The following is a 21,985-nucleotide window of genomic DNA, read 5'->3' as shown; positions in this document are numbered from 1 at the left end:
TTCTGTTACCTGGCTCTGGGAGTGGGTCCCTGGCCTACCACGGAGGGAAGCAGAGAAGCCGAGGAGCAGTCTCCCTGGGCGCCCTAAGCTTGTGGGTTATAGAATGTTGCAGCCCAGGGGCCTTAGTTAACCACAGGAGACATGCCCTCCTTCCAAGGGAACAGGCCCCCATTCCTGAGCCTGGCCATCCAGGGTTCCTCCGTTTGTTCTAGAGACAAATGCATGCAAACAACAGCTATGCAAATTCAGCTCTTTTGCTTAAAAAGCCTATGTTAGACCTTTCCAGGTGGGTTTCCGGAGAGGCGACTCCTGGCCCTAGGGCCGACTTTTGCATTATGTAAATAGGGGAGCCCTGTCGTCGTGCACTTCCGAAGACCGCCGAAAGAGGGCACCAGCGGCCCCGAGCCACCTCCCGCCCCTGTGTCGGTCGCTCCGGGGCTCGCTGGGCGTGGCCTCGGATTCTCGCGATAGCCGGGCGCGCCGGGATACCGGGGAGCCCAAGATGGCGGACACGCCGCATCTTCTCAAGCGGGGTCCGGGCCGCCCCGTGTGGCTGCGGGTCCGCAAGTCCCGGCCCAAGCTCATGCTCAGCCGCCGGGCCCGCCGTCGGCTCGGCACCTCGCGCTGGTCCAGCCGGCGGCGCGGGCGGCGGCGGCTGCTGCAGGCGGCGGCGGCGGCGGCCGGCGCGGAGTGGCGGGAGAGCGCCTGTCCGGCGGCGGCCACCTGGCGACCCAAGATCGCGAGCCCCCGTCCGGCCCCCAGCCCGACCCCGGCCCCGACCCCCGCCCCGAGTTGCCCTGCGAGTGGTCCCATCGCGCCCTTGCGGCATCTAGGCCCGGGCCGCGCGCTGCTGCTGCTGCAGGTGGAGCAGGTGGGTGCGCCCCGGCGGGAGCGCGCGGGCCCCAGGTCGGGGGATCCTTCTAAAGATGTGGGGTTGAGGGGTGGGGGGCGTGCATGGACGCCCGGGAGGGGCAGCGACTGGCCCAGACCCCGTGATGCAGCCGGGCTGGCCAGGGGGGCTGAGCTTGGCTTGAGGATGGACACTGCCTCGGACTGTGCCCAGGAGGGTTAGAATCCACTACTTAAGAGATCAGCTGGCTTTTGTTTTTAAGTAGAGATTTGTTTTTTACACGAGTAAATCAATCTCTGGCACCAGATCGGGCCGGGCAGAAGCCGGGACTCTGGGACCGAGCACAGTCTCCCACGGGAAGGCCCCCAGCGCTGGCCCCGCCTCAGCCGCCCCTTGGTGGGGCAGGTTGGGGTTTTCAGAGCTTTGCAGCTGCCTGCTACAGGGTCTGTGCTTTCCCCCACCAGAGCTTTACTTTCAGCGGGGTCTGCCGTCTGACGTGCCTCTACGGCCAGGTGGAGGTGTTTGGCTTTATCCTGAGCCAAGGCCAGCCCGCCCGCGAGGTCTTCTCCGCCTGTACACACTCGTACCTGACCATCAACGCGGTCCATTACTCCATGCCCGAGAGGAGCCGGAAGGAGATGAAGAAGGAGGCCCGTGTCGCCCTCAGATGCCACCTCAGCCTGGGTAAGGAGAGCAGCCTTGCGGAGGGCCCGCCTCGCAGCAGGCACGCCAGGGCTTGGCAGACATGTGTGGTGGTCTGGGCAGTATGCTGGCTACCTGTCTTTTTACCGTTTTATGCAAGAGAGCACTTGTCTTATTTAATGTGGCTTCCTGCAGAAGGCTCGCAGACATAATTCTTGATCTGAAGAGACAGCCATTTTAAAAGACAGAGTGGAATTGCCATTCTTCATTTTGCCAATGTTTAGGGTCACAGCGAGGATAAGAACCAGGAAGTAAGACTTGGTTCTCTTGTGCCGGATTTTGAAATCCCCAGAAAATCAAGTCTGAAGTCGGTGCTAAGGCATAAAGGTGGTTTATTCAGCTTAGCCTAGGTCTCCCAGCCACCTCCCCCAGTCCAGCAGGGCTGGGCAGGGGAGGCACAGCAGCTGCAGGATCCACAGGGAGGGCAAAAAGAGAAGGAGAGAGCCGGTGAGCCAGAGCGAGCCCCCCAGTTCTTATACATTTCAGGTTATTAATTATACAGTCATGATCTAGCAGGCTTCTATTGGTGGGTTTGAAGCAAGCAACTTTCAAAAAGTACAAATTGATGAGCTATAGGGCGGTGGGTCTTATCAAACACCAGGGACCGCCTTCCTGAGGAGTGGTCTGCCTGCGTGACTGTCAGGTGTCCTGCCGGGTGTCACGTAGACTATCAGGCCTGAGGTTCACACAGCACCCAGCCAAGCCATTAAGGCAGAATCACAAAGGTAGAAAACATCTAGGCGCTTCAGCCCTCTCTCTGGGTAGCGGAGTCATGTCTCCCAGGATGCAGTAGCAGGACCAGAAGTGCAGGAACCAGGACTTGAACCCCTGGTGTCCCGAGCAGTGGCTTAACACACCACACGACAGCAACCGTCTCTTCTTGTTTTTAGCTGATTCATTTGAAAGGCTGAGGAAGAGACCTTTGCCATGGTGCCCCCAACCCCCCAATGCCTATCACAGCCAGGATTGGGCCAGGCCAAAACCAGGAGCCTAAAACCCCGTCTCCTACCAGGGCAGCAGAGACCCAAATATCGGGGTCTCCCATCCCGCGGAAGAAATCACCCGACATTCCAGGCTCTGTTTCATGAGGCACTTTATTCTTCCAACCGGTCCGTTTCCCAGCCGGTCGACTCGACTTCTCCCTCTTCCTCCCGTTTTTCTCCCGTTTCTCTCTGCTTCATTCCCCAGTCTCCTCGTCGCCCCCCAGTCTTCTTCTGTCCGTCAGTCCCAGTCGTGCCCTGTCCTCCATATCTGTCCGTCCATCCGTCTCTCTCTTCTTCTTCCTGTCCCTCTTCCTGAAACCCCCACCACTTATATACCATCCTAATCCAATCAGCTTAAAGGTCACCTATGCACGCGGCAGGCACGCCAATCATAACTCTGATCACGTGCAGCACACGCACCAGGCATGCGGCTACGGGCCAATCAGAAGGCACTTCCCGAAACCTGTTTACTGCCATCTTAGAGTAGGGAACACGTGCAGTGCTCCCAACACCCAAACACTTGAGCCATCAGCTGCTGCTTTCCAGGCTGTGTGTTAGCAGGAAGCTGGATCCCAAGTGGACCCAGCTATTGTGTAGTTACAAATATTTCTTTGCAAGAGTAACAGAATAGGGCCTGGTGCAGCAGCGTAGTGGCTAAAGTCCTCATTTTGCGTGTGCCAGGATCCCATATGGGCACTGGTTCATATCTGGGCGGCCCTGCTTCCCATCTAGCTCCCTGCTTGTGGCCTAGGAAAGCAGTTGACCATGGCCCAAGGCCTTGGGACCCTGCACCCATGTAGGAGACCCGGAAGAGTCCTGGCTCCTGGCTTCTGGCTTCTGGCTTCGGATGGATGCAACTCCAGCCTTTGCAGCCACTTGGGGAGTGAAGCAGTGGATGGAAGATCTTCCTCTCTGTCTCTCTTCCTCTCTGTATATCTGACTTTCCGATAAAAATGAATTAATCTTTAAATTAAAAAAAAAAAGTAACAGACCAAGAGGGACAGATTGGGCCCGGCGTGGTGGCCTAGTGGCTAACGTCCTCACCTTGCACGCACCGATTTTAATCCCGGCAGCTCCACTTCCCATCCAGCTCCCTGCTTGTGGCCTGGGAGATCAGTTGAGGACAGTCCAAAGCCTTGGGACCCTGCCCCCCTGTGGGAGACCCGGAAGAGCTCCTGGCTCCTGGCTTTGGATCAGCACAGCACTGGTCGTTACTGGTCACTTGGGGGAAGATCTTCCTCTCTGTCTCTCCTCCTCTCTGTATGTCTGACTTTCCAATAAAAATAAAAAATAAATTTATTTTTTTTTTAAGGGACAGATTGAGAGAGATCTTCCATCCACTGACTTACTCCCCAAGTGGCTGTAGTGACCTAGGCTTGGCCAGGCCCACAGCCATGGGCCAGGTCGCCTGTCCTGGCCTCATGTAGGTAACGGGCCATTACCTACTGCCTTCCCAGGTGTGTTAGCCAGAAACTCTAACCCAGAGGTGAGCAGCTGGCACTGAGACTGGTGCTGCAATGTTCAGAGCCCGTGTGCCCAGGGCTGGCTTAGCCCAGTAAACTGCTGGACCATCCCCAAGCAGCACTTGGCTGTTTGCTGGGTGCCCTCCCCATGCTGCTGGATGGACAAACTCCGCAAGTCCCCACACACTGGGCCTGGGTCAGGACTGGATCTGGAGGCCAGGCAAGCAGCCCAGCTCTCCCCCAGGTTTGGGGGAACCCAGGTCCTTGGAGGCATTGCCATTGGCTGCCTGCGCCTGTCTGCTGGGGTAAGTCCCTCCCATGAGGTGCAGGTGTCTCCGCGGCTGTGCCGGGGTTGGTCCTGCTGAGGCAACTCGCCTTTCTCCCTACAGAGGACAGAAGTTGGTCGATGAAGAACTTCTCTCCTCTGTGCTCCATTGTGCTGCTAGAACGTTTGAAGAATTCCACTGTGAACTTCATCGGCAACTACCTGGGCTTGCCTGATGTTTTCCTGCAAGAGGTACAGCTTCCGCTCTGTTGTGCTGATCGCTTATGCCAGTTGAGTAGGTTGACTGTCGCATGGCGCCCGAGTGTGGCGTGGGTCTCATTAGAACGCAGCCGTTCTGGAAGGACATGAGGGAAGGGACCCGGCATCTCGCAGGCGTCTTCAGTCACACTGTTTGGCTACGCAACACTGTCCACGTGGGGAGGGCTGGTTTTCAGTGTAGAACGAATGTAGTTTGGATGTATTTATATGTCCGTCTCTTGCCACCTCTGAATTGTTGCTGGTTCCCTAAAGGCAAGTGCTGTTGCTGAAAATGTGTCCTGTGAGCCAGCAGGTTGAATCTAATCTGTGCAAGTTGGGGACAGGCCATGTGTGGTGTGGGAGGTGGGGGAGGCCTTCACACTGGAGCGCGTGGCGTCGCCCGGGATGGCATCACCTTGGGTGGGGGCGCACTGGAGCGACTGGCGTCCCCCTGTGGTGGGGGCCTGTAGACCTGGAGTGGCTTCCGTGGAGATTGGATCAGGTCGTGGAATGTATGAGTCCACATTGCTGAGAGGATGGTGGGCGAGGGATTGGGAACCCACAGCCACAGGGGATGCCAGGGGCTGGAAGACAAGAGTCTAACCCCGCGGGAGGTATCCTGGGCAAAGAGGGCCCCACTGGGAAGGTTGCTGGTGGGCGGCCAACAAGCTGTGGGCAGAGAGACCAACGGCTGCTTTGGGGGGTAGGGGGAGGTGGCCTGGGCCAGTGTGGCCCTGGCTCCCTGGAGTGGTAGCCTGCTCAGAGAAGAAGGCCAAGGCTGTAAAGGATGGACGGAAGGCTGGAGCTGGAGGGCTGAGTGCCCCAGGGGCTGTGCTTGTTCAGAGGAAGGGAGGAAAACAGCAGCCCAGTCAGTGACCCAGAGGAGAGGGGCCGCTGGGGGAGGAGAGGGGGAGGAGAGGGGCCGCTGGGGGAGGAGAGGGGGAGGAGGGGGGAGGAGAGGGGGAGGAGGGGGGGAGGAGGGGGGAGGAGAGGGGCCGCTGGGGGAGGAGAGGGAGAGGAGAGGCCCCACAGTGAGAGGAGAGGGCCCGCTACCGGAGGACAAATGGTTGCTGAGCTAGAGCAGGTGCCAGGAGAGGGCCAGAGGCCAGGAGGGGTCGTCTCCTGCAGGTTTCCCCAACCCTGGGAAGGGAGTCAAGGTCATCTCATGGCCAGGTGGTGGGTACTGGAGGAGTAAGGTGGGCCGGGGCGTGGCTTGGGGGTTACACTTGAGGGGCGGGGTCTGGAGGAATGACATCCCCATTACAGACCATTGCATTCCGGATGCTGTGATCAGACACCTGTTCTGTTGTTTTCAGCTTTCTGTTCTTTGCTGGGGGGATCCCAGCTGTCTTGTGGATGATAACCCCCCCATTCTCCCTGGGATAGCACCCCTCCGCCCAGCTTCCTTCTTTTCTCAGTTCATTCTAGACAGAGCGAGAGAGAAAAGAGAGATTTTCTACCAGCTTTACTCCCCAGAGCTGGGCCAATCTGAGGCCACGAACTTTCTTTGAGTCTCCCATATGGGCGCAGGGGCCCAAAACCTTGAACCATCCTCAGGCCATAAGAAGGGAGCTGGATGGAAAGTGGGGTAGCCAGGAGTAGAACCAGCGCCCACATGGGATGCTGGCACCACAGGCAGAGGGTTAGGTTGCTGTGCCACCATGAAGATGCTCACTCCACTGTTTGCTGGAGTTGGTTTTGCTGAAGGAAGTCTTACCAGGGTGTGTTTGAGCGTGGGTCCCTTCCCTCATGTCCTCCCCTGCGGCCTCCCCTCCTTCCCTCATGTCCTCCCCTGCGGCCTCCCCTCCTTCCCTCATGTCCTCCCCTGCGGCCTCCCCTCCTTCCCTCATGTCCTCCCCTGCGGCCTCCCCTCCTTCCCTCATGTCCTCCCCTGCGGCCTCCCCTCAGTCGCTCCCCAAGGGCTTCCTTTGCCTCTGCCAGATGCTGCTGGACCTAACATGTGTATCCCTGCTTCCTTCGTGAATGACAGAGAGGGAGGGCGAGGCAGATGCCTTTCTGTCTGCCCCTTTCCTTCTCGAATGCTGCAGGGGTCAAGCCAGGCTGGAGCCGGGTGCGTGGTTCCACGTGGGTCTGTCCTGCAGGGCCCGGCCAGGCTGGAGCCGGGTGCGTGGTTCCACGTGGGTCTCCCTGCAGGGCCCGGCCCGGCCAGGCTGGAGCTGGGAGCGAAGTTCCACGTGGGTCTCCCTGCAGGGCCCGGCCCGGCCAGGCTGGAGCTGGGAGCGTGGTTCCACGTACGTCTGTTCTGCAGGGCCAGGCCAGGCTGGAGCCGGGAGCGTGGTTCCACGTGGGTGTCCCCGCAGGTGTGAGGAGCAGCACCTGCTGCCTCCCCTGCTCCCATGGCTGGAAGCAAAGGTTCTGGGACTTGAATGTGGCACTCGACAGCTGCATCAGTGTGCCAAGCACCTACTCCACATGGGGTCCTTCTTACATCTGCGTGTGCTTACCTCAGAGGGTAGCAGCTGGCACAGGCTGTGGGAGGAGAGGCCTGTCCCACCTCAGGAGTGGATGAATGACACGGCCAGGGTGGCTTTTGAGGGGCATGGGAGAAAGGAGGAAGCAAAATTACCCTCTGTCGCTCATGAGCGCATGGAGCTCAATAATTTTCAACTGAATAAAATGCGTGTTCATTTCAGAGTCCAACTTTGCAAATCAATGCCCAGTATGTAGCCATGAGGTCTGTTGGGATCAAGAAAGAGAAAAGGAAGAAAGGCCTTCACTTAACTGAGAGCGCCCTTGCGGCCCTGGAGGAGCTTGTCAGCGCCTCCTGTGGTGAGTGACGGGTGGGGCGGGGGGGGAGCCGGTGTGCCTGGGGCACAGGGCTGGGGAGGGGCTGGGCTGGTGCGCCCCCGCCCAGGGCACAGGGCTGGGGAGGGCCAGGGCTGGTGCGCCCAGGAGACCCTGTTCATCTTGGGCTCCTTCCATTGTCTGCTTTGCAGAGGAAATAGATGGCTGCCCCATCATCCTGGTTTGTGGGTCCCAGGATGTCGGAAAGTCAACCTTCAATAGGTACCTCATCAACCAGCTGCTGAACAGGTAAGGGGGCTGGGCATCTCCCTGACGCTCTGCTGGAGTCTTGAGTTCCTGGCAGTGCTTCCTGTCTGCCAGGGCTCGCTGCTCAGGGCACTGGCAGCACTCCCAGGGTTTACTGCTTGGCATGTGGCAAGCGAGTGAGCATACTGCAGGGTGAGGGCGCTGCCTTGCCCCAGGCCTGCTCTCAGGAGCCCCCCCCCATAATCCACCTGCTGTCTTTGCAGCCAGGTGAACTGTGGGGTGTTCTGTGTGTCTGCATCAAAGCAGAGTGGACTGCGGGTTGGTGTCCTCAAATGCCGCAGCAGCCAGGGCTAGGCCGGGACTGCAGCTGGGTCTGCCACGTGGCTGCCAGGGGCCAGACACTTGAATCATTTTCCTCCACTTACCAGTTAACACGGAGCTGTATAGGAAGAGGAGCGGCTGCGGCTCAACCACTGCCCTGGGACAGGGGTCAGCATCGCAGGTGGTGGCCTGGTGAGCACCACAACTCTGCCTCTAAAGAGTGTTTATGTGTGTTTTTAAAAAGATCTACTCATTGTTAGAGGAAAGTCAGATATACAGAGAGGAGGACAGACCAAGAAAAAAATCTTCCATGTGCTGAATCACTCAAGCGATTGTAACGGCCAGAGCTGAGCCCATCTGAAGCCAGGAGCCAGGAGCTTCTTCCGGTTCTCCCACGCAGGTGCAGGGTCCCAAGGCTTTGAGCCATCCTCGACTGCTTTCCCAGGCCACAAGCAGGGAGCTGGATGGGAAGTGGAGCAGGCAGGGTACGAACCAGTGCCCATATGGGATCCTGGTGCTTACAAGGGGAGGATTAGCCACTGAAGCGTTGCACTGGATCCCAGAATGGACATTTTGGTAATATCCAGGTCGTATCCATGTTATGAATGCACATTACAACCAACTGCCACACATTTTCCGTTTTTTTCTTTCTTACACTGTTACCTTGGGAGCTACTGACAGTGTGCATGGGGAGGGAGGAGGGACAAGCGCAGTAGCATAGCACACTAATCCTCAGTCTGCAAGTGTTGGCATCCTGTATGGACATCAGTGTGGGTCTCCACTGTATCACTTCCCATCTAACTCCCTGCTAGGGGCCTGGAAAATAGTAGAGGACGACTCCAGTCCTTGGGACCCTGCACTCATGTGGGAGACCCAGAAGAAGCTCCTGGCTCTTGCCTTTGGATCAGCTCAGCTGTGACCACTACTGCCATTTGGGGAGTGAGCCAGCAGATGGAAGACTCCTCTCTCTCATCTCTGTAAATCTGCCTTTTAAAGAAAAATAAATACACATAATTTTTATTTTATATATTGTTTACATAATTGAGAAAGATGTATGCCAATGTGGGCTTCTTAATTAGGATAGAGAGGGCTGACTGTGGAGCGGAGTGGATGGGACCGAAGTTTCATTTTTTTTCCTCCTGCAGTGGGGGAGTGGGAGGACTCTTCCACTGGAGTGGAGGGCTGCTTCTTGCTGTACCCCCACTGGCAGCTACCTGGGAGGGGGCACTCACGCTGATGTGGGAAGGGTGTTCTGAGAGTGTTAGCTGAGTGTTTTGATAGTTCTGAGAAGTTGTTGGCTTCATCGTGCTCTTTCCGAAGTCTGTAGGTTGGTCAAGTCCACCTTAGTGCCTCCACAGACCCAGGAACGTGCTGCTAGCTTGGCTAGGCCAGTTGTCCAACCTGTTCTGCTTCCCATCCTCCGAGGAGGTGTCCATGTCCTCTGCTGGTCTGGCTGAGCTGGCTGTCATGTCGCCTGTGTGCATCTGGACTTGTTCACGGCACAGGCATCAGCAACTCGGGACGCCCAATCCCAATACGTACAGTCCGCGCTCGGACCACAGTGACCGGGGTCCGAGTCCAGCTATCCAGCAGGAGAGTCCCCCAGAAAACTCATCTGGGGCAGTCTCCCACATGGGTGCTTGCGTTGGCCTGACCAGGCATACCCTCTGGTTTCTCCTTTCTAAACCACAATGTCTCAGTCCCTCACCTACTGCATGTGCAGTGGCCGGTCAATGGAAGATGCCAGCACGTCCCCAGACACCCTTCCCTGGGCCATGTGCAGTTCCCTGCCAGGGACCAGGGTGGCATAGCCTAGCCTGGCATCCCTGCCTTCCCCACAAACTGAGTAAGCAGCTACTCTGGCGCACTGGTATAATTGCACAGATTTGGCATGCGCCAGACCCAGGATACCCACCATCCCTGGCTGCTTTTCTCCCAGCAGTATAACACTTGCCTAGGTACAAAGCAGCCTATATCTGGGAAAAAGTAAGTCTTAAAATCAAAAACAGAATGAAACAAACAAAGAAGCTGCATAGTTAGACTGTGTCCTTGTGCAGCACAGAATGCTTACTGTCTGGCCCGGCGGCGTGGCCTAGCGGCTGAAGTCCTCACCTTGAACGCTCCGGGATTCCATATGGGCACCGGTTCCAATCCCAGCAGCTCCACTTCCCATCCAGCTCCCTGCTTGTGGCCTGGGAAAGCCTTGGGACCCTGCACCTGCGTGGGAGACCCAGAAGAGCTCCTGGCTCCTGCCTTCGGATTGGCACAACACCGGCCATTGCGCTTACCTGAGGAGTGAATCATCGGATGGAAGGCCTTCCTCAGGCCCCGTCTGCTTTGTTGTTGCAGTGGTGTAAGGCATGTTAAGGTTTCTGTTTCTTTTTTTCTGTTTTCAGTATTTCCTGTGTTGACTACCTGGAATGTGATCTGGGACAGACAGAATTCACTCCTCCTGGTTGCATTTCGTTACTTAACATCACAGAACCAATTCTAGGTATGTATTGCATAGTTCTTAAGTGTCTTGGGTTGATGCAGTTCAAAAGTAGTCACCCCTACCAGTACGTCGACACAGAACATGAAAAGACCGCATACTCTTTCCAGATTCCTGATCTTTGCGCAATTCCCTCCGACAAAATGAACTTAGGTTATTTTTCCATCTTAGGAAATACAAATGTGACTCATTGCATCTTTGTAAATTACAAGTGCATTTCCCCTCAGTGTTCACTGCAGAAGTATAACTATTCAAGAACTGACTGGCGAGGCAGTGCTGACAGCCAAAGCACAGGTGCGTTTCTGCTTTTTTTTTTTTTAAAGATTTATTTCTATTGCAAAGTCAGATATACAGAGAGGAGGAGAGACAGAGAGGAAGATCTTCCATCCGATGATTCACTCCCCAAGTGAGCCGCAACGGGCCGGTGCGCGCCGATCCGAAGCCAGGAACCAGGAACCTCTTCCAGGTCTCCCACGCGGGTGCAGTATCCCAATGCATTGAGCTGTCCTGGACTGCTTTCCCAGGCCACAAGCAGGGAGCTGGGTGGGAAGTGGAGCTGCCGGGATTAGAACCGGTGCCCATATGGGATCCCGGGGCGTTCAAGGCGAGGACTTTAGCCGCTAGGCCACGCCGCCGGGCCCCGTTTCTGCTTTTGGAGATTTACTTATTTTTAGGACCCGGCGCCATGGCCTAGCAGCTAAAGGCCTTGCCTTGAACGCGCCAGCATCCCATATGGGCGCCGGTTCTAATCCCGGCAGCTCCACTTCCCATCCAGCTTCCTGCCTGTGGCCTGGGAAAGCTGTGAGGGGTTGTCCAAAGCCTTGGGACCCTGCACCCGTGTGGGAGACCCGGAAGACGATCTGGGTTCCTGGCTTGGATTAGCTGAGCTCTGGCTGTTGCGGGCACTTGGGGAGCAAATCAGCGGATGGAGTATCTTTCTTGACTTTCCAATAAAAATAAATAAATCTTAAAAAAAAAAAAAAAAGAAATATGATATGCTTGCTTTATATTAAAAAAAGAAAGAAAAGAAAAGGTAACATGAGGAGCCCAGGCGTGGTAGCCTAGTGGCTAAAGTCCTCTCCTTGCACACCCAAGATCTCATGTGGGCACTGGATCCCATATGGGCAGGAGCTCCTGACTTCGGATCAGCTCAGCTCAGTCTGGCTGTTGTAGGCACTTGGGCAGTGAACCAATGGATGGAATATTTTTCTCTCTGTCCTCCTGTCTGTACATCTGACTTTCCCATAAAAATAAACAAACTTTACACACAAAAAATAGTCCTATTAGGAGCCAGTGTTCTATAGAGTGCAGGTGATAAGACCACTGCCTGCTGCACGGCCATCATGTACAGTGCTGCTTTGAGCCCCTGCTGTTTCTGGTCCATCTCTGCTGCTGGCCTGACAAAGGGCAGTGTTCGATGGCCCAGGACTCCGGTTCCTGCTGCAGGAGTATGCTTCTTGCCGCAGCGTGGCCCAGTCTCACCTCTGCAGCCTTCGGAGTCACCCAGCGGCTGGAAGATGTTGCTCTCTCTGTAACTCAAATACTGCTTCAAACAGTAATATTAGCAGATACCAGGAATTTTCTAAATTTAGAATGCCTTCATTTTTTTCTCGTGCCTGCTGGCCTTGGCGGGTACAGTGAGGGCTGCACTGAGCAATACTGAGCCCCTTGCCTTCGTCCTGCAGGCTTGTTCCAGCCTGTGGGCTCTTGGGAGAAGAGGCTCAGAGAGTTTGGAAGGGCTCAATCCAAGCTATAGTTGCCGCAAGTAGTATTGGAACCTTTGACAACCCTACGTTTTCCTGTCTGTAACCGTGGGACACTCTTGGTTTTTTTGTTTGTTTTATTTGTTTGTTTTATTTTTTAAAAGATTTATCTATTTTTATTGGAAAGGCGAATATACAGAGAGGAGGAGAGACAGAGAGGAAGATCTTCTGTCCGATGATTCATTCCCCAAGTGACTGCAATGGCCGGTGCTGCGCCAATCCGAAGCCTGGAGCTCTTCCAGGTCTCCCACACGGGTGCAGGGTCCCGAGGCTTTGGGCCATCCTGGACTGCTTTCCCAGGCCACTAGCAGGGAGCTGGATGGGAAGTGGGGCCGCTGGGATTAGAACCAGTGCCCATATGGGATCCTGGTGTTTTAAGGTGAGGACTTTAGCTGCTAGGCCATGCTGCTGGGCCCTCTTGTAGTTTTTATGTAATCTTCAACTTTCTTTAGAAGTGTTTGGTTATTTTACGTATACCAGGCTTTTAATTCTTCTGTTAGATATTTTCCTAAGAATTTAGTTATTTAGGTAATAGTATAAGTGGACCTTTGTTGGAGTTTTCTCTGCGTGAGCTCCACATTTGCTTAAATCTCTTTACTTTCTTTCCATCAGGAACAGTTCCTAGAGCCTTTCTTATGGTTTATGACCTGGTTTGTTTTGGGTGAAAAGCAGAGAGAGCTTCCAGCTATTGGTTTACTCCCCCAAATGTCTGCAGGCTTGGGTAGAACTGTGAGCTAAGAGTTTAGTTTGGAAAGCCCGCCCCCTGCCTCTCCAGGTCTGCATTGGCCGCAATGGAATTGGAGCCGGTGATTGACAGCTGCTCAGCCCAGTGCCTGCTCCTCACCTTGATGTTATTTTCATTGATTTTTTTTTCTTTGAGAGACTGAAGTGAGATCCCTGTGTTCTGCATCACTGCCTAAGTGGCTGCAGTGGCCAGGGCAGGGCCAGGGCAGGGCCAGGACTCAAATCTGCAGACGGGAACTCAGGAGTCTCTCCATGGGTGTCTGGGACTCTTGGCAGGAGCAGAGCTGGCCATCACGTCGGGCATCTGCCCCTCTGGGCACACGTCCACCCTTAGCCCCTCCGTGTTTGGAGAGGACATGGTAGAGTACTCTTGATGAAGGCTCAAGACACTGCAGAATTGACGCTGTGCCTTGGGGCATTGACCCCAGCGTGGCTCAGTCCTGGTTGCTGGGTTAACTTGGAGTCTGTTGGGACTTTGCCCTGTATCTCTAAGTCCTTGGCCATCCTTCACTGCTGCGCAGGTGCGTTAGTGGGGGATTGGGTTAAAAATGGTGCAGCTGGGATTCGAGCCTGCACTCGTCAATGGCAGGCATGCGTCCCAAGCAGCGGCACTGTAGCAGAATGCCAGCCCCTGGCTACTCTGCTTCTGGTCCAGCTGCCCACCAGGCTCGACCCGGGGGCAGCAGGTGACAGCTTAAGTACTCGACTTCAACGTGGGAGCCCCAGGTAGAATTCTGGGCTCCTGGCTTTGTTCGATTTTTCTGAGGCTGCCGGGTGAACAACTGTAAGTCTGCCCCTCTGCCTTGCAAATAAATTGGATGGGGAAGTGTGAGGAGAATCCCAGTTCCTATGAAATTACAACACAATGTAATTAACGAATAAATTTAATTTAAAAAAATTTAGTTATTGTTTGAAAGGCTGTGAGACAAGAAAGAAAAACAGAAATTTCCCATCTGCTGGTTCATTCTTCAAATGCCTGCAACACTAGGGCTGGGTCATTTGGAAGGCAGGAGCGGGTTGTCCTGCACACAGCAGGAAGCTGACTGCCTGGTGAGCCCTAGCAAGCAGTGGAAATCGGCCTCCAAGCCGGGACTTGAACCCACTCTGATAGGGATGTGTTTGTCCTAACCACTGTGCCAGTCACCTGTCCATGTGGAGAGCTGGACCTCCACTGGCACTCTGGAGTGCCCGCAGCACTTGAACTACTATGCTGCAATGCTGGTCCCGTACAGCAGCTTCTCTACAGCGAAGTTTATTGTTGATGTCCCATTGTGCAGTGGCGCTTGCGTTCTGTGTGGGAGGGAATTTGTGAAGTCGATCAGCTCCCAGAACGGCACTGTCTACAGGCGCTAGCCCCAGCCGCCTGCGGATGGTAGAGTCCGGGTGCCAGTGGTGGAGCCCAGTCAGGCCCGTGCGGCAGTCCTCCCCTCAAAACCCAACGGGCGCTGGGCTTCGGAGACCAGCCAGCCTGGGCTTGGGAACGGGCGCTGGGCTTCAGAGACCAGCCAGCCTGGGCTTGGGACGTGCACCTTCATGCTGACTGCCCAGGGCCACTGCCAGAGAGCCATGGTCTTCCCACCAAGGCTGCTGAGACGGCTGTTGTAGCTTCCCCAGAGCTCCCCGAGCAGGCTTCCCCCCTGCTGGTCTGCTTGGTGATGACTGCACAGCCTTGGTCCCTCTGTATGTGTCATTCCCCATGGGCCCAGGCCACTTGCTCAGCCATAGGCTGCCTTTGTCCGTGGCCTTCCCTGCCCGACCTTGTGGAGAACACGCTGCCCAGCTCTGGTCACTGTGGCCAACCACGAGCTGGAGTTCTGTCCAGGGAGCCTTGCACGAGCTGCAGTTCAGCCGCTGTCCGCCGCTGTCCTGGCCCCTTGCCTGGCCAGCTGTGGCCATACCGCGCTGCTTTGCTCCTTGCCACGAAGCAGGGTGGATAGGAAGTGGCTTGGGCTGCCTGACAAGTTTGCGGCTGCTGTTGGGTTCTGGATCTTGCCCCAGGCTCGTGTCCAACGAGGTGTCCACTGGCTGCCTGCCCCGCTGCCAGTGCATCTCAGGCTGCGTGTCATCTGTACAGTGGAGGGCAGCGGTGGCACATAGGCCGGGAGTGGCTGAGCTTAGAGGTGAAGGGGTGCCCAGGGCAGTGGGTGCAGTCTTCCCGCAGGTGACCCCTGGCTGTGGCACACCCACTTGCTTGCTCTGCATTCGCTGGTAGATCTGGAGTGTCTGGAGCAAAGGCAGCTGGTAACGGTGGTCAGTTCCCAGATCTGGCAGGAAGGGCTGGTCAGAATGGAGCTGTGGGGGGAGTGTGAGAAGTCTGCAGGAAGCTGAAGGTGGAGTCGCTGCAGTCCTGTTGGGTGAGTCTTTGTCCTGTCAGCCGTGGCCTGACCTGCCTCCTTGTCCCCAGGGCCGCCCTTCACCCATCAGAGGAGGCCGCAGAAGATGGTGTATTACGGCAAGCCTACCTGTAAGGACAGCTGCGAGAGTTACATTGAAATAGTGAAATATGTGTTCAGTTCCTACAAGAGGGAGGCCCCTCTGATTGTCAACACCATGGGCTGGGTGACAGGTGAGCCCTGGGCAGGGGTAGGGTGGGTGAGCTGTGGGCCCCAAGCATGCGTCCTGCCACTGGGGTCGTCCTGGGCAGAGCATGCCTGGGTCTCCTCCCGGCTGACCCCGCCCCTTGCCTGCAGACAGCGGGCTCCTGCTGCTCATCGACTTGATCCGCTTGCTGGCCCCTAGCCACGTGGTGCAGTTCAGTTCTTCCCAGAGCAAGTACATGCCTGCTCTCACCCCGGAGTACGTGGAAGGCATGGACGGTCTCTACACAAAAAGCAAGTCCAAGGTGCGAAACCAAAGCTTCGAACTTCCGGAATTCGCAGAGAGCTTGGAGCTATCCGACGAGGACAAGGAGTATCCGGTCATCTTGATGGGACATAAGCTGATAAACGTGCAGTCGGAGTTCTGCTTCCGAAAGACAGACAGGAACAGGTGAGGGCGGCGTCACTCCCCAAGGACACCTTTGCTTCCTCTGCCTCTGAAGCATGTCTTCTGTCTGCTTTTGTCCTCCCAGGAAACTCCCCAGACAGCCCTCAGTCTGGTTGGCTTAAAGGAGGGTCTTTATGCTCCACTTCTTTTTTAAGGTTCATTTTTATTAGGAAGGTAGATTTACAGAGAGAAGGAGAGACAGAGAAAGAGCTTCCACGCACTGGTTCCTCCCCACGTTGCTGTAACGGTCAGATCTGAACTGATCCAGAGCCAGGAGCTCTTCCGGGTCTCCCACGGGTGCAGGGTCCCAAGGCTTTGGGCCGTCCTCGACTGCTTTCCCAGGCCACAAGCAGGGAGCTGGATGGGAAATAGGGCACCCAGGACACAAACCGGCGTCCACTTGGTTCCCAGCACATGCAAGGTGAGGGTTTATCTGCTAGGCCACCATACTGGGCCCTGTTTTTGATTTAATAAACCTTATTGAAAAGGTGAGGAAATCTCAGATATGCTTGGGCCAGGAGGGGTTGGTTAGAGAGAGAGATGTTCCTACCTCCATCCCGTGTTCTCAGGAAGGCTGCCAGGGGAGTGGTTACCTGACACCTCCACTGGCCCCAGGGTTTCTGTGAGGGAGGGCGTCGCTGTGGGGACACAGGCCCATGGGCTGAGGGAGGCAGGGAGGACGTCGCTGTGGGGACACAGACCCATGGGCTGACCTGGCTCTGACTTGCCTTGCAGGGAGTCACATAACCGGATTCTCCGTGACCTGGCGGTGCTGGGGTACCTGGGCCAGCTGCTGCCCCCCACGCCGGAAGTGCTGCCGTTGCACGGTCTGATTCCGTATGAGGTAACTGGGGCTTGTGGGAGAAGCTGTCTGCGTTCTTGGCTGCATCTTTCTCGTCACCTTGTGACCTCCCTGGTCTAATCCTTGGAACGTGGCCACACGGTGGGCTCTCTCAACCCCAATTCTCAGATGAGACTCAGGTGCAGGGAGGCTGGCACTGGAGAGTGGGCCTTCACACACAGCGCCAAGGCCGGGCTCCTGCTAGGCACTGGGCACGTGCATCCTGCCCAACTCCCACCTAAAACGGTCGTGGCAGACCTGGCAAAGTGGCTTTGTGGATTCAGGGTGCACTCACCGTGGCCCTGGCCCCCCAAGTGCTCCTGTTACTACACTCTGCCCCTCGGCGCTCGGGTTGCCTCCTCCCCCGCTGCCTTAGGAGGAAACCCACATGGTGGCAGGTGGGGTTTGGCCCGGAGACAAGAGTGCTCAACAGCAGCCCTTCCTCCAAGTTCACCTTCTTGGGCTCCGGCAGTGCCACCTCTGATGGTGACACCAAGGCCAAGGGCTCCGAGTCGGCCTGCCCAAGTGGCACAGTGAAGGTGTGGGTTGGGAGGTGGGCCCAGTGTCCACTTTGCAGCCCGTCCAGCCCCATGGCTTTTGAAAGCTGTCTGCAGGACTGGTGGCTCAGTGGCTTTGTGGCAGCCCTCCCTGGAAGATACGGCAGCGAGCCCTCGTCGGTGTGGGGACTGGCCAGGGTCCCTTGTCGGTGTGGGGACTGGCCAGGGTCCCTTGTCGGTGTGGGGACTGCCCAGGGTCAGGTGGAGACCCTGAGCTGTGGTCACAGACAGACCTTTTATAAAGATTTCTTTCTGTTTATTTGAAAGACAGAGAGATCTTCCATCTGCTGGCTCACTCCCCAAATGACTACAGTGGTTGGAGCTGGACTGCTTTCAAAGCTAGGAGCCTAGAGCTTCCTCTGGGCCTCCCACGTGGGTGCAGGGCCCAGCACATGGGGCATTTTCTGTCGCTTTTTCAAGCAGCAGAGATTTGAACAACCATATGGATACTGGCACCACAGGCTGCGGTTTGACCCACCATGCCATGGTGCTGGTCCCAGCATTTATTTTTGAAAACGAATCTCAGGAAGTTATGTTTCTGTCATTTTTGTTGTGCTCCAGGGTAGGGGTCAGTTTTTCTTAATTCCCCATGTCCTGTGGGAAGCCAGTGCAGGCGTTTTGCCCCGTGGTTGAGATCTCTGCTTTCCCATTGTGTGCCAGCACCGTGTACGTCTCTGCAGGCATAAACACTCCCAGGTGTAGGCAGGTCTGGGCGGTGTTTCCGGTCTTCCATGTGGACATGGCACGGCCTGGCCTGGCTCTGATTGGGGGTCTGTTGCTTGCAAGTCCTTTGGGGATGGGCGGGCAGACCCAGCCTGATAGCTGGCCAGTCTGCCGGGAGCATTAGCAGCTGCCTCTCCAAGGAGAAAGGAGTGAGCGGAGGGCGCACATCTGTCTTCCAGGTCCCCTTCAATGCAGTGGCCCTCCGGATCACCCACTCCGATGTCGCCCCCACCCACATCATGTACGCCCTGAACGCCAGCTGGGTCGCCCTCTGCAGGATTCTTGATGACGTCACTGGGTACTCAGAGGGGCCCATCCTGCTGGCACAGACTCCCATCTGTGACTGCTTGGGCTTCGGTGAGTTGTGCATGCACCACATCCCAAAGGTGATAGCCTTGGGTCCCTGGAGAGTGCATGAGTGGTCTGGACCTCGCATCTGTCTGCCATGAGGCCAGAGTGCCTCTGCTGAGCCTGGGACCTGGGACCTAGGGTGGGCCTGGGGCAGGGAGCTTGAGGATTGGGGCTGGGGCTGAGGCTGGGGGCTGGTGGCTGGGCCTATGGGCTGGGGACAGAGGGCTGAGGGCTGGTGGTTGGGGCTGGGAGCTGAGGGCTGGTGGCGGGGGCTGGGGGCTGAGGCTGGGGCTGGGCCTAGGGACTGGGGGCTGAGGGCTTGGGGCTGAGACTAGGGGCTGGGGCTGGGGCTGAGGGCTTGGGGCTAGGGGCTTGGGGCTAGGGGCTTGGGGCTGGACCTAGGAGCTGGGCCTAGGGGCTGAGACTGGGGGCTGGGGCTGAGGGCTTGGGGCTAGGGGCTTGGGGCTGGGCCTAGGGGCTGGGGGGCTGGGACTTGGGGCTAGGGCCTGGGGGCTGGGGCTGAGGGCTTGGGGCTGGGGCTGGGGCCTGTGGACTGGGGCTGCGGCTGTGCAGGAAGCAGCTGCTCAGGCCATTTTGCCCAGTGCTGTGCTATGAATCCATCTCAAGGGTCTAGCTAGGGTCATGATGCCCAGGTCCCCAGGGAGCTCCTGAGTTCTGCTTGCTGCCAGGGCAGTCCCTGAGTGGTCGCAAGGGTGGCTCGTACAGTTGGGTTCCTGCCAGCCCTGTGGGAGACAGCAGCTTCTAGTCCAATGTGGGCATCTGGAGAGTGAACCAGTAAATGGAGCGTGCTTTCTGTCTCATGAATAAAGCAAGTTTCCATGCATTTGTAGGCATGAGCTGTCATCTTCCCGAGCACAGCCGCATCCATGCACCAGGCCCACGTTGGCCTGCTGCTCCCGGGGTCTCTGTGGCATCTGAGACAGGAGTCCAGCAGGCCTTGGTGGACGCTGCCACCATTCTCCTGCCCTGCCCTGCCCTGCCTGCTCAGGCCTTGCAGGATCGCTCCCAAGGTCTCCTCTAAACAGAACCTTGGCACCTCTCTGCCACTTCCAGCCCACTTGTGGGTCTGTTTGCAAAACGTGGTAGATTGCTCTGCTCCACGCTGTAGGATCAGTGCACTCATTTCTGCACTAGGCTACCAGAAAGTTCTCAGCCGGACACTCCTGCTGTCTTTCTCTGTGTGTTTTAATCTTTACTTATTTATTTGAGAGACAGAGAAAGCCAAAATCTCCCATCTCCTGGTTCACTCCCTTCCAGATGCCCACCACAGCTGGGGTTGGGCCAGGGCAGTGCCAGGAGCCAGGAACTCAACATTAAGCCCTGCACTCGCGAGTGTCTGCACACAGGTGTGGCTGCACGGGGCCTGGCCCTCCTGCCACCCAGCTCTGGGTTGCAGCTGGAGGGTTAGTCCCCCCGTGGGCTGGGCCCTTTCTCCTCCAGCAGCCCTGACTTCTTGCCTGCTGCAGCTGTCTGAGGTCAGGGATGTGGGCCTAGCCATGTAGAAGGTGTTACAGTGAAGCCAGCGAGAATTAAGGAAGCACACATCTCAGATGAGGGGCAGCAGTGGGTTCTCTGCCCTGTTCAGGCATCCAGAACCCTAGGGTAGTTTTGTTCCCCCCAGCCAGCCCAGAAAGGGCCGTTGCCCTGACTGCAAGGTGGGTTGGAGCGGGATCTCGGTGGGGGAGCTCACCTGCAACCTGCTCTCAAAGGCATCTGCAGGGGCATCGACATGGAGAAGCAGCGCTACCACATCCTCACGCCCGTGCCCCCTGAGGAGCTAAGGACGGTCAACTGTCTGCTCGTGGGAGCCGTGTCCGTTCCACACAGCGTCTTCAAGAGCCAGGTGAGCAGGGTGGGGGCCCAGGACCGGGCCTGCTTTCTGGGAGACAGACTTTGTTGGCAAGCCCAGCTGAGACTGTCTTGAGGTGCTAGGGTGCCCTCTGGAGCCAAGGGCAGTTTGCTGTGTGGCTGCCAGTACTGGGGTGTTGGGGGGCCTCAGTGTCCCTCCTTTCAAAGGAGTCACATCTGGGACACAGGCGTCCATCCTGGTGACTTGCGGGTCTGCGGGTGGTCAGCGGTCATGCTGCTGCCTTTGCTACCTGGACGCAGTGCGCTTCTCACCCGCGTCCTCCCGTGCTGGTGGCTGTGCACTTGGACAGAAACGGGGCGTGCGGGAAGGGCGCACCTGCTCATGTGCACTGTTGTGCTTCTGTTGCAGCATGGGCTCGAGGGCACGATTCCCTATGTCACAACGGACTACAATATGAAGCTTCCTGGAGCATCAGAAAAAATGGGGTTGAGAGAAGGTCAAGACATTACCGAAACGAACATGCTGCGTCGGCCCAGGCTCCATCAGAGAAGCCAGCCTGTCCCGGAGACTGGGTGAGGGGCGCCGTCTCTGCTGGCCTGCTGCGGCACGAGGCACATGGAGTTTTCTGTGTCATCTGGGAAGGTGTCGTGTTGTAAATAGCTCTTTGTTTCCCTCTTAGAGCTGCGTGGTCTGGTCTCCCACGTGGCTCATGGCTCTGGCGAGTTTTCTAACACAGGTGAAAGTACACCGTGAAGAAGGGTGGGTCACACTCGATTCCTCAGAAAGTCCCTGGACGGCTCAGGATCTGAACCTGGGCCTAAGGCCAGGAAGGCGAAGCATCAGGGGAGGAAGGGAACTGCAGAGCCTCGGGCAGGGCGGGCCTCCCTGCTGCCCGGACACTCCTGGATGCTGTGTGCCAGGGAAGCGGCTGGCAGTTGACAAATCCTCTCCTGGAGCTTGCCTCTTAAAGCCGGACCTGTCCGGAGTCTCGGCCTCAGCGGAGCCAGGTGGGAGGAGGCCTGGCTCTCCAGGCAGGACTGGCCAGCCGGGGCCACAGCTGGACTTGTGCCTCCTGGAACACCAGAGACTTCTACTGCTCTTCCCATTGCCCAGGGCCACGGTCGCTGGAAGTGCTTTTGTCAGCAACTGAGCCAAGTCTGTGTTGGGGGCAGTGGGCAGTCACTGAGGACGGTTCCTGACTGACCTTGGGACTGCCGCTCGTGGCCTTTCACTTCGATGCTCATTTATACTGTGGATGGTTGTTCCCAGAGCTTTGTGGTGGCCCTGGGGATGCAGAGCTGAGCCGAGCGGTCTGGGCACTGCCATTGCTTCTGTGACACCAAGGCTGTTGGAGGCCCGGGGAGCCTCATGACCGAGTGTTTCAAGTTGCCCAGCCCCTTCCCCAGTGCCAGTAACACCTGCTACAGGCCCCTGACAGCAGGTCACCGTGAAGATGAAGGTGGTACCCTGCGGTTTGCATTTCTATTAAATTTGAGTTTGCCTTTTGACATCAAAAACTGTCCTTTAAATGTCATCTTCTTTAGTCCCCGCCAGTAAAGAAGAAAGACATGACCAGCCATCCGTCAGGCAGCTGCACTGGGAACCCCTAGAGACGTGGCCGGTGGACCTGCGTGTGGTCTGGACGACACTCAGATGAGCCTGGGCTTTCTGGCAGCTCCGGTCAGCTGTGGCTCTGATGGTGAAAGGAGTTGTACCCTGTCTGTATTCTGTACATGATGGGTTTTAAAAATTGCCAGGCAGTGTAACCAGTGCAGCCGCAGTCTCTGCTGTGAGCGCTGCCACGTGGAAGCTTTAACCTTGCAAAGATGCACACCTCAGCCTGCT

At 56.8% G+C, this 21,985-nt stretch overlaps 1 protein-coding gene across 1 annotated transcript; it reads left to right on the top strand.

The window, feature by feature from the left end:
• The first annotated feature begins 488 nt into the window (after positions 1-488).
• Positions 489-21,183, top strand: NOL9 (nucleolar protein 9). The gene is made up of 12 exons (XM_058674599.1): positions 489-871; positions 1,315-1,534; positions 4,388-4,515; positions 7,176-7,311; positions 7,479-7,575; positions 10,251-10,348; positions 15,257-15,418; positions 15,543-15,840; positions 16,573-16,681; positions 18,138-18,315; positions 20,040-20,173; positions 20,549-21,183. The coding sequence occupies exons 1-12, from the start codon at positions 503-505 to the stop codon at positions 20,714-20,716; spliced, it is 2,097 nt and encodes a 698-aa protein (XP_058530582.1). The 5' UTR covers positions 489-502; the 3' UTR covers positions 20,717-21,183.
• Positions 21,184-21,985: the final 802 nt, after the last annotated feature.

This window comes from Ochotona princeps, chromosome 2 (genome assembly GCF_030435755.1).
Source record: "Ochotona princeps isolate mOchPri1 chromosome 2, mOchPri1.hap1, whole genome shotgun sequence".
Lineage (NCBI taxonomy): Eukaryota > Metazoa > Chordata > Mammalia > Lagomorpha > Ochotonidae > Ochotona > Ochotona princeps.
Note: the sequence above shows the minus strand (reverse complement) of the source record. Positions and strands in the feature narration are given on the sequence as shown.

Excerpts from the sequence above, each read along its gene's own strand:
- NOL9 (XM_058674599.1), top strand. The coding sequence starts at position 503 with ATGGCGGACACGCCGCATCTTCTCAAGCGGGGTCCGGGCCGCCCCGTG. Across the intron at positions 7,576-10,250 it reads ATCAACCAGCTGCTGAACAG|TATTTCCTGTGTTGACTACC; the intron begins GTAAGGGGGCTG and ends TTCTGTTTTCAG. Across the intron at positions 10,349-15,256 it reads CATCACAGAACCAATTCTAG|GGCCGCCCTTCACCCATCAG; the intron begins GTATGTATTGCA and ends CCTTGTCCCCAG.